Source organism: Hoplias malabaricus, chromosome 11 (assembly GCF_029633855.1).
Source record: "Hoplias malabaricus isolate fHopMal1 chromosome 11, fHopMal1.hap1, whole genome shotgun sequence".
Taxonomy (NCBI): Eukaryota; Metazoa; Chordata; class Actinopteri; order Characiformes; family Erythrinidae; genus Hoplias; species Hoplias malabaricus.
Window position 1 is genome coordinate 28,730,542 of NC_089810.1, and position 12,052 is coordinate 28,742,593.

Consider the following 12,052-nt stretch of genomic DNA (forward strand, 5'->3'; position numbering starts at 1 on the left):
GTTTTAAAGGAACACACACAATTGGAGTGATAACAGGGCCAGCGTGTACCATGGAATCCGTGGCGTACTCTGTGGTGCTTCAACCAAACATCCGGGTCTTGGCTTGTGAAAGAGCAGATTTTCCACTTCATCTAATGTATCCCTTATTCCCTTAAAAAAAAAACAGTGTTTAAAAAAAACAATATCAGTGTTAGTATTGTCATTGTACACAAGTATAGTTTGTAAATGCAATTACAGAACCACAAACTATGTAACGTTATTTAATGTGTTTGTAATTTGTCTGAACACTATTTAAGCCTATTCCTAATGTGGAAACGTAATGAGAAACGTTTTTTCCAAACTGATTCATGTCTGTGCATCTGTTGAACCGATTCAGACAATACGGCTATTTTTGTATCTTTTACGGCTTAATCTTGTAATAACATCCTGCTGCCTTCATATAAATGATATCAGACTAAATGAGCGTTGTTGTAGACAGCTTCCTGAATTTTCCGTTCTACCTTAAACAGCTCAGCAAATACTGAGGAGGCTCAATATAACGTTACCTACTCCAGTATATAAGGTGGAACAAAAAAAAGCCAGCCAACAAGATGCCAACTTAACATTTTCAAAATAGAACTTAAAAGAAATCGCTCAGGCTTGTTACACAGCCTGTTTGAGTCTGTTACATTGGGCATTTGATTAAATGAAACAAACGGCTCATAATCAAACTTTCCATGGCTACCGTCGAGGTGGCAAAGTTAGCTAATATAACAATGCCAGGGCAATTTCCCTCACATATTCATGGCTTTTAGATGTGTTAAAACTAGAAACGTAACTTTAAAATGCTTTGTGAACTAGTTATTTACCTCAATCTTGAACTTCTCCAAACTTCGAGCCACAACAAAGAGAAGTCAACCGTCCTTCGCGCGTATTCCCGAACCTCCCACTGAGCATGCGCAGGTTTATCTTGATCAGTAACTTTTCCAAACAAATTTTCTCAACACATTTTTTTTATGTTGTGCCTACAGGTTGATCAGAACAATACATTTCGAGTTAGATGAACTATCACACAATTGAGTTCTATTCCCAACACTCTATTTCAAGTTTAATCAACTAAATTTGAAGATTTTTTACAGTGCATTAATCACTAGCCCAAAATCACTGCTACTGCCTAATAAAGGATTAGTGTATGTGGAATTATATTTAAATTATGGAATTATTATTTAAAACATTACATTACACCAAAAACCAGCCCTGAGATTGAGAATGTATTTTAACCTACTTAGCTACCCAGCAAACACACAACTTCCACACAACGTTGTATTTTAGGAGTGGTTATGTTGGTGGCCACGTTACTTAACAGGCACTCTCTTACTATGTTGTTAATATGTTGCACTAAGGTTGGTGGCAATAAAACCCTGCATCTACTTTCTATCAACCTATTGATAAAGGTTGCAGTTATGAACTATGTGGGTTGGTGCCAACATAACCAATGAAGTACGTTATGACAACTGCGCGAATCAGATTCTACTGGTCCCGCTGCAACCTTGTGTCCACCTTTCTGCAACCTGCTCCTAGAGGGCACGAGAGAAATTCAATTTTTTGTCAGTTGGCGAAGAACCGTTGCTGCGTAGAAGTCTCACAGGATTTCAGGTGAGTGATTTATAAATTATGACTATAAAATATAAATTTTAGAACATTTTCGAATGTATATTTTGTATACTATATACGTACTACCATAGTCCCCATTTACAGACAATTCTGGGTAGATAGGTCAGTATTCTTGCTTAGTTTATCAGCATTGTTTGTACAATTGATGTTAGCTAGTTAGCTAATGTTACTGAACAGAACGTATAACTAATAAGTTATACTAATATACTAATATTTAAAACTATAATTTTAAAGAGCATTCGAGTCCCACACCTCTTCCAATAGTCGCCTGCCTTTTTCGTTGGTCCTGAAGTTATTTTGACGTTTTAAACGAGTATTAGTGTGGCAAAAGGGTGTTGTGAGTCGACTCTTCTGATTCTAAAACTCCTATGACTACAATAGACAAAATACTTTTGTCTTTTTGCCATCGTACTGTATAGCTACAACTGAGGGAAATGTTGATAGAGGTGTGTGTCTGAACAAAAGAGAGTTTGAGTGACTGCGAGTGCCATGAATGGGTTAATTGGCAAATGCTAACGCATCTCACTGTAAGTTCAGTCAGACGCATTTCACATAAATGTCTTGGTATGTCTACCTTTTAACTGCCCAAACAATAAATTGTAGGCAATTTCACTTGCTGTTGTGTTATGTGGATACTATGAGGTAGCTGGACTTAATGTGTGCATTTCTTTTTTCCGTTTTCCTGTCGTCCACATGTTGAAATACATTTATCATCTCGTAATTAATAATTGCGTATAGGTCTAACCTACCATTTAGAAGTTTAGAATAATAATACAAAAGTTTTTAATCCATATTCTCAATAATGTAAAACCCATTTACTTTAGTTAAAATGTTTAAAACGTTTCTATTCTACACTTAAATACTACTAATGTGCAAATTTACAGGTCTCGGGTAATTAGGACACTATCAAGGATGCTCTAAACAAAAATGAATTATTCAGAATAATGAACTCATGCATTAACTCATTATACATCAATGTATATTTATTTATCAATTTATTGTTCAAAGAATTTTTAAAATATGTAATCAAATATGTAAAAATACTGTAAATGAATAGTTTGTAATATTTATTTTCCCAATGCGATATTTATTAATGTACAGTGACATGCCAAATGTCATGGAGTAGCGTTATGTAAATTGATTTTCAAGTGTTACCTCAGAGGATGACTTGGCAATGCCCGTACCTGTATACATTGTGAGGTGTTATCCTGTGAGTGAGGTTGAACATTGGCCAGCATGCTAATGTCAAGGCGACATATATTATCAGAGTTTGGAAAAGGCAAGAGAGCATGTGTCAGACAGATGGCATGTTCCACTTCCAAAGTTGAGTGGGCATTTAACATTCCTCTATCTACAGTATAACATGTGCAAGGAATACATAATCGAAGACTTTACCAAGACAAGCGATCACAGGTCAGTGCAATGTTCTTTAGCTTCAGCAGGATATGGGAGCACAAGGTCCACCAGTCCATGTCTTCATGGGGTCTGGGTCACATACACACTGTACAATCAGTCCAAAACAACCGATTCATTGGACCAAGCCACATGTTGCCAGTCTTCTAGCGTCCTTTTAGCAACCTTCTGAGCCCATGTAATGTGGTGTTTGGTTTCATGGTTTGAACAGAGGCACTCTGGTAGGTCTTCTTGTGGGTGGACACTGTGCTATAAACTGTGGGTGGTAATGCCTTCTATGATGTATTCCCTGTACAATGGATTGAGTAATATTAAATGGCCACAAAACTTTGAAAATGTTATGTCCCATCTGTCTGGCACCCACTATCACGTCGTTCAAACAGTCTTTTAAGGTAACATCACTTAATAATCAATTCACAAACTGCTATTCTACGACATTTGGCATGTCAGAGTAAATTATATTTTAAATTATTTAATGACCCAGTCACTCCTACACTCTTATTTTACAGCAATATAATAATGGATTTGTGATAACAGTTGATGAGTTTCTGACTTTAAATTGGACCTCTTAATATTTAAGGATGGTTAAAAGAGGATGGAGCAGGAAAGACTACCTCAAAAGATGGAGATCAGCCAGGAGAATTCTTGGAGGATTAGGGGTCTCAGAAAACAAAACAGAAAAAAATATGATAACAATTTCTTCTCTCATATCTGAGGCAAGCAGCCAGGAGCCTATTGTAGGGACAATTTGCAGTCCTTACTTGTCTGAGGAATACAGCCAGGAAGACAATGAGACTGACTGCAATTATTCCTTATTTGAGGCAAACAGCGAAGATGCCACTGTTGAGATTGGCTGCAGTGTTGCATGTAACACATGTACATATAATGCAACAACTCCCTCTCAGTCAAGTCTGAGGAAAAAGGAGCTGAAACAAGATATACAGAAACAGCTTGCATGCTGGGTGAATGATAACAGTGCTTCACATAGGGCTGTTGATGATCTTTTGAAAATCCTTAGCTCTGTTGGTTTAACAGTACCTTTAACCACCCGCACACTTCTGAAGACAGCTAGATCTGTAGAAACAACAATTAAATCTGGAATGCAGTATGTACATTTTCAGTTAAGACACCAACTGTCAAGACTAATGGAACGCTATTCACAGGACAAAATAGCATCATTAGAGTATTTGGAGCTTTCCCTAAATATTGATGGGCTGCCACTATTTAAGAGCTCAGCAACTTGCTTGTGGCCAGTGCTATGCGCAGTGCATTTAGATCCATTATTTGTCTTCCCTCTCACTCTAACCTCAGGAAACCATAGACCAACAGACTTGTCCTTTCTTGAAGATGCCATTTCTGATCTAAAAGATGTACTACAAAATGGTTTTGACATAGGAGGAAAGAATATCAAAATCAAAATAAAATGTGTTGTCTGTGATGCACCTGCACGTGCAATGGTTAAAAACACCAAGCAATACTCTGCTTACTATGGGTGTGATAGATGTCACCAGAGAGGCACCTGGCAGAATACTGTGACATACCAACAAATAGATCACTTATTTCTCAGAACAGATAGGACATTCCGTACACAGAGCCAAGCTGAACACCATCATGGTGGTACACCATTTTGTGAACTACCAATTGACATGGTAAAAGCTTTTCCAATTGATTATATGCACCAGACTTGTCTTGGTGTCATGAAAAAATTACTACTCATCTGGACAAGAGGAGAAAGAGGACGAAGCAGGGAGACAATGATGTCTGCAGGACAGGTTGAAATTGTTAGTACTAGGCTCATAGATCTCCAGAAAAACATTCCCACATGTTTTGCCCGAAGACCCAGGAGTCTGAAACACCTAGACAGATGGAAGGCAACTGAACTTAGACAGTTTATGCTATATACAGGTAAAGTTGTTTTGCCTGGTGTACTTAGACAAGACCTATATGAGCATTTTCTTTGTTTCAGTGTTGCACTGTGCATTTTGTTAAGTCCTGACCACGTGAAACAATATGGGATGTATGCACAAAGTCTTTTGGAGTACTTTGTAGCTGAAGGCAGGGACCTATATGGATCTCAGTTTTTAATATACAATGTGCATTCTTTGCTACATATAGCAACTGATGGAATCATTCATGATTCTCTGGATAACTGTTCTGGATTTCCTTTTGAGAACTACATGCAGACACTGAAGAAAATGGTTAGATCCCCTAAAAACCCACTAGTGCAGATTGCAAAAAGAATTTGGGAGAGTGAGACAGGAATGGCATTACAAACCAAAAAAAGAGGAGAAACATTCACTTGTCACACACCAGATAATGCTTTTCTGTCAGTGGATGGACAGTGTTGTGAAATTGTTGATGACACAAAGAATGGATATTTGTGCCGCATTTATAGCCAACCAATGCCAATGTTTGTGGAGCCATGTGATTCAACATTCATTGGAGCATATACATTTCACTGTGGAGACATGACCATAAGGATGGTGCCAAAAAATAAAATCATGAAAAGGGCAATCAAAATTCACCGAGGAAATCATATTTTGTACCTTACCCTTCTTCATAAGGAGTGAATGAATGAACTGCATTCAGTAACTAGCCGTCCCAGCAATAACAAGAACTATGTATATATGTAAATGAACAAACAAGGAATAAATAATGAATTCAATAATTGTAAAATGGAATTGTGAAATTTCGTGGCCAAGAAAAAAGTCAGGTACCTCATATTTACATTTGCTTGTCATTCAGCATCAATAATACAGCACAGGTCTTCGACTCCAAATCCTGAATCAGTTTACTGCTCCTGAATTCTAAAATGACTAGACTAAACACTGGTAGGCAGCGCAAAACATAAATAATTATTTAAAATTCAGGACTAGAAACTGGATTCAAGGTTAAGTTGATGACGTGCAATAGAATATCAGATTCCAACTTATATATGTTTTTTTATATGTTAACAGTATGTATTCAGTTCTTGAATTTGTACAAGAGCGAAGTGTGGCTGTTGTCCCGGATTCCTGGGTGGAGAGAACATCTGAAGTAAGATTTTTATTTTAATGTAATGCATGTAATTCCTATACCATTATTATGTGATTGGTACACAGTTTTTTGTAGTTTTTATAACAAAACCTATGACAATTGACCTATCCATACTGGTTTGTACACAGGTATGAACTTTACAGTATGCTGACAAAACCTCATTTCAGTTAAAATACTGTTAGAGTTTAGAGCTTACAGTTTAAAACACTAAGGTAGTTAACAATTTATACACTGAATTAGGAAAACCTACCTTGTGTCTATACTCATCATCCAGTTTATCAGCTCCACTGAAAACACCAGAACACTTTGTAGTTCTACATTTAGACTGCAGTCATCTGTTTCTCTGCGTACTTTCTTATCCTGATTTCACCCTGTTTTTCATTGGTCAGAACCACTACAGGATGCACAGAGCAGGCATGAATTGGGTGGTGGATCATTCTCAGCGCTGCAGTGACACTGACGTGTTGGTGATGTGTTAGTGTGTGTTGTGCTGGCACAAGAGGTCAGACACAGCTGCTGAATTTTTAAAGCCCTCAGGGTCACTGCTGTACTCAGAATAGTCCATCAACCAAAAATTTCCAGCCAACAGTGTCCTGTGTGCTGCATCCTGTGTCCACTGATGGACTAGAGGAAAACCTATACAAACTCTGCAGCACCAGATCAGCTACTGTCTTTGACTTTACATCTACATGGTGGACTAACAAGTTAGGAGTGTCTATTAGAGTGGACAGTGAGTGTGCATAGGTTTTAAAAGCTCTGATGTGTGAAGCACTGATGTGTCGGATCCACTCACACCACCACAATGTCAGTGTCACTGCAGCACTGAGAATGATCCAACACCCAAATCATACCCTCTGTGGGGGTTCTGTATGGGTCCTGTCCATTGAATAACAGGGGGAACTACAAAGTGCTCCTGTATGGTCAGTGGAGCTAATAAAAGAACAGTGAATGTAGATTTAAGGTAGGTAGTCCCTGATCCTAGGATCATTCAATATATAACACTAATATGAAATTAACAATACTCCTTACATTTTTAGACATGTGTATTGCAATTTACTATTTTGTTAAATTGGATTTTTGTCACCAGTCTGTAAAGCTTGTCCAGTGTTTCAAGAGTAGTATTGAAAGTATGTAACATGATCTTACTTGCTAGTAAACTTGAAATGCTAGTAAATTTTATGGCTTCCTGTTCTGGCTTTAGAGTAGCCCTTACATGCACATTTTGATGTTTTCCTTAAACACACTCACTTGAATGACGTAGAAAATCGCTGCTTAATTAAATCTAGAAAGCAGCAAATATGAGAGTTTGCAAAACAAAGGTTGAGGCCCATCAAAGTAATTCAACTTCACTTATATGTTTAGGGACACTTTTGCTACTGGCCACCTAAAAATAAACAAAAATTGATTCAACGTGGATCTTTGCCCGACAAAGCGTTGTGGAAAAAACTTGAAGTCAGAGTTTTTAAATCATCAGGTGTGTATCAATTTCTGAAGGCTCATTGTAATCATTATTGTTAATTGTTTAGAAGCAAATATTTTAACTCTTGGGCACCAATTCTTTGCAAAGTTGATTATAAAACAGCTCATCAGCTAATGAGGAAGGCAGAGAACACTTCTTGTTTAGAGGAGTCAGATGGGAGTGGGAAGAAGCTAAGGGAAAAGAGGCCACCATCTCGCTATTTGTGTTATACCTCTGCCAGTGAGGATGGTAAATATTTAATATGATGCATGTATTTTAAAGGGCAATGTGTCTTAATATATTAAGAATTTGGTGTTCAATATATCAGTAAATATTACTTAACTGTGTGCTGCAGATGATAGTTTCCAACCTACCAAGGGTCCTAAAGTTCAAGCTAGATCTCCACCTAGATTGTCTGACTTTCTTGCACAAACAAGATGTGCTCTCTACCAAGGTAAGGCATTATTTATTTGATCAATATTAAAACTGTTGTATGTCTGAATGCATTCATGTATATGTAATGTTTATATTGCCTGTGTTAGATATGGAAAGAGGGTTGGATATGGCAAGAGAACCAGCAAGTTTGCCGAATTGTGAGTTATTTTCTTTTTATAACAAACAGCCACATGCACATATACATACAAACAATAATAGAAGGGAAAATCTGGCATGTTTAAATAAATGAAATAATGTAGACATTATTATGTTACTTATAGGGTCCGAGATTCCTGTGGTTGTGGGTAGAGAACTGGAAATGGCCCAAAGTGAGTTACAGAGAATACATTTTGTTTTATTTTCTGTGATGCAGGTTTGGTATTGGTTTTCATGTATGGAAAATGTACATTGTTATTTATTTATTTATTTTATTATTATTATTGTTTCGTGTACCCTTTCTAGTTTACTTGACTAGTTTTAAGGCTTTATTGTGACTTTTATATTTGTCAGTGAAGAATCTTAATATAATATTGGAAGCCAAAATGCTGATTTGATTGAAGCATTACATCTTACTACTTCTTACATGCTTTATGATTGTACAATAGTACAACAAAGTTTGACCACTGCATTTAACTCATTCATGGCAGTGAACACACTCTCATACTAGGGATTAGGGGCAGTAAACACACATACATACACACACAGAGCAGCATTAGTTAGAATAATTAAGAGTGGGCATTGATTGGAATGATTTAGAACATGCATGAATGACAAGAAATGCAGGCTGCTGATATCTGAAAAACAAAAAAATTGTTTGTTTGTACTTTTAAACATTATAGCAAATACTGTGGAAATGTCTCTGTTGCATTTCAACAGTTGCTGAATTGTGACTATGAGAAGCATTAGCCCTCAGACAGTGATGTTTGTTTATATGGAAAACAACCAGTAAAATAATAATTTACTACACAGCCTTTGCCTGTTGGAATTTTAACAGAATATTAAGAATATAAATGTTTTCTGCAATTATTTTAGGACCACCCATTCAACCAGAGTGCCCTCCTCAAAGAGACAGTAAGTTTCTTTGTAAGTGTTCATTAATGTTATTGATAATGTTTGGAAATTATATTGACAAAATTCTGTTTCATAGATTTTCAAATGCATGTCCTCATGAAACTTGACCAGCTACTGCAGAAGCAGGAGGAACAAAGCCTTCTCCTTAAACAGCTGATTAATGCTAGAAGTGAGGTGCCAATGGATATGGAGTTTGTCACTGTGGATGATATGGAGGGTTTTAATAAGATTGAAATTAAGCTGAAAGATGAAGAAGAAGAAAGAAAAATGGTGACAAGCTCAATTAATCCAATGATATAAAATAAATTCATAATTACAAATCCAATTTAAATGCAGCATAGACAACTACACAGTTAAAATTGATGGTTTTATAAGGATTCTTTATTAAGGGAAATGGTGTGAACCCTGAACACTCGAAGAACCTTTTGCATGATTAAATGGTTCTTTGCATCATGAAGGAGTTCTTCAGACTGATGGAGAATGTGCTATAGATGGTTCTTTTCAGAAAAGTAATCTTCTATTGTTATGATGTTAAGCTTGTAACAATAGAACCATTTTTGGTGCCATACAGAACTCTTCTCTTAAAGGCACTATACAGAAACCGTCTATAGCACATTTTCAATCAATCTGAAGAAACCCTTCATGATGCAAAGAACCATTTAATTGTTAATCTGTAAAAGGTTTTTTTTTGACTTATCAATGTAAATATAAAACCATTTTCATTACTAAATAACCATTTCAAACTTACCTCTAACACACGCTGTCAATCCTCTCATACACACCATCAAACTCTGACACACCATCAAACCCTTTTATACACACCATTGAACTTCTCACACACACCATCAAACGCTCTCACACTCACCATTAAACTTTCTCTCACACACACCATCAAACCCTCTCATACGCACCATCAATCCATTGTTTATAAGTTGAAATATTTCCAATAAATAGGAAAATTAAAACTGTAAACTATACAATTCTCTTCATAGGTCAGGTACCTTGCCACCTTAGGGGGGCATTCCCTTGGAGATTCAGTAAGACGTACAATGCGCACAATTGCATCCTCAAGAATATGGGCTTCATTTAGTCTGAAAGGAAGGAAAGGGAAAATCTCACTTCAGAATCTAACCATTTACAGAGTAATAATGAGTGAGTGTATTTCTCTGTACTTGCGAGCTTAGATGTTTATGGAAAAAAATCAATGTTGATTGGGTTTAAAAATGTATGCTTCATCTATGCAGAAGCAGTGATGAGAAGCCAACCAGGATCAAACGCAGCAGACATTGAGGCTCACATATCTGAAACTCTGAAGCATGCACCAGGGATTGCACGACGAAAAGGGAATGTAAGTAAAAATCTAGTGAAACATGCAGTGTGTAAGATTTAGGGGAGTAATTAGCAGAAATGCAATATAAAACCATATGCTTATTAGAGTATAATCACCTGTAACTACAAATCTGTGTGCTAGAAGCATTATGAGAAGCATCATTAGGTATTAGAAGTAGGGATGCACCGATTTTTATTTTTTCAACATTTGTTTGACAGTAAAACATACTTTAAGGAGGCAAAAACACTGCACAGCTTGCATGAGGTCATTGTACCAGTCAGATGTCAGTCACTTCTACTGTTAACCTTTCATACTTCCAGTCCCATATACTCAAATCCTCACCTAGGATCGTTTCTGGAATTGGTTGGGCAAGAAGCTCATAGTTGGTTTACTTTCACATACAAAAACTCCATCTGAACCTTGGATTGATTTCGTAATTTCATACATCACTTTTCTGTAGGTTTGCAAATTGACAGGAAGCTTCATGCTGATTTCCATTATTTTTTGTTGGATATAAACACTCAGGGGCTTTTGGGATGCATGGCATTTCACAGTGCATGACCACGTGCAAACAAGGAGCCGCTCTCCAAAGCAATAAAAAATTAGATAAAAGTTTTTTAGATGGTTATGTTCAAGAGTCACAGAACATGAATTCAGTGATCATTTTCATAGATGATGATGTTTGGCCATGCAGGTGCTGCAGCTCGAGACATGCGTTTTCTGCCTTGCTCTCAGTACATGCACCAAACTTATATCTTATATCTGTGCAGTAGAAAAAAAAACGAAAGAATGAGCCCCACTAAAAACTTGGATAGGTGCAGAGAAGATGGGGATGCACCAGAAGGGAGGGATTTTCCAATTCACTGCTACATGTCACTAAATCTTACACAGTGCTCCTTATATGGCAATTGTAGCACAATTATAGGGATACAAGCAATGTTCATCACTTTTGAATTGTCTCATTTCCTCCCCTCCACAGCCTTTGGCGAACTCAGACCCAGTGGAATCTGAATCACCATCTTATAATTTCTTTACTTCTACATGAACATTTTCCAACCTCACTGTTCCTTAGAATTCATCAGACTGTTTTTGTTGTGTGAATAAATGAACTTTGTTCTGACTGACTCCTGTTTATTGTGCTCTGTGTTTAAAATTTGTTCTTAACTTCAATGTGAGTGGATGGAGCTTAACTGTTGTAAAGAGTGTATGTTTGTGTTTGTGTGTAATGTGTATAAACGTGCATACTCTTTTTGTAAAATTATTTTTGATTAAACTGCATTCTGAATTTTATTGTGATTGTCTGATATTTATTATGTTTGTGTAATGCTTGTAGTTATGTTTTGCATCATTGCAATTTTGGAAACAAAACTATGACAAGTACATTATCATGTAATTATGCTGAAATATGAAAACAAAATGGATGACATAATTTAATCTATGATATCTCGTTTTTTAAGTATCTCTGTTCTGGCCACAGTAATGTCCGTATTTTGTAACAGACTAAAAATGATTGATGATGTGGATCAGGAAAAATGCACTGACAATGTTACTATGAGAAATATAGAACAGTATTTGCATAATGTGATGTAACTTTATGTCTACTTTGTGACTATAAATGAGTAATTACATTTTAGGTTGTCAGAATGTTGCAGAAT

The 12,052-nt window shown here is 36.5% G+C and overlaps 1 protein-coding gene across 3 annotated transcripts; it reads left to right on the forward strand.

Annotated features, from left to right (window-relative positions):
• Positions 1-1,327: 1,327 nt before the first annotated feature.
• LOC136710044 (uncharacterized) lies at positions 1,328-11,811 on the forward strand. 3 transcript variants are annotated; one of them, XM_066685661.1, is made up of 12 exons: positions 1,328-1,635; positions 6,024-6,102; positions 7,465-7,576; positions 7,670-7,810; positions 7,917-8,015; positions 8,104-8,154; positions 8,278-8,325; positions 9,029-9,067; positions 9,144-9,337; positions 10,060-10,219; positions 10,312-10,415; positions 11,377-11,811. In XM_066685661.1, exons 1-12 carry the CDS (start codon positions 1,475-1,477, stop codon positions 11,440-11,442), a joined length of 1,254 nt encoding a protein of 417 aa, XP_066541758.1. In that variant the 5' UTR covers positions 1,328-1,474; the 3' UTR covers positions 11,443-11,811. The 3 variants fall into 3 exon arrangements, with proteins under 3 accessions (XP_066541758.1, XP_066541759.1, XP_066541760.1); XM_066685662.1 differs by having other exon boundaries at positions 9,144-9,241; XM_066685663.1 differs by lacking the exon at positions 1,328-1,635 and having other exon boundaries at positions 6,059-6,102; positions 6,492-7,576.
• The last annotated feature ends 241 nt before the right edge of the window (positions 11,812-12,052 follow it).

What these genes read in the sequence shown, in the direction of transcription:
- LOC136710044 (XM_066685661.1), top strand. Translation starts at nt 1,475, where the DNA reads ATGAAGTACGTTATGACAACTGCGCGAATCAGATTCTACTGGTCCCGC. An exon ending in AGAACTGGAAATGGCCCAAA is followed by an intron (nt 8,326 to 9,028) that starts GTGAGTTACAGA and finishes CAATTATTTTAG; the next exon opens with GACCACCCATTCAACCAGAG. An exon ending in CATTTACAGAGTAATAATGA is followed by an intron (nt 10,220 to 10,311) that starts GTGAGTGTATTT and finishes TCATCTATGCAG; the next exon opens with AAGCAGTGATGAGAAGCCAA.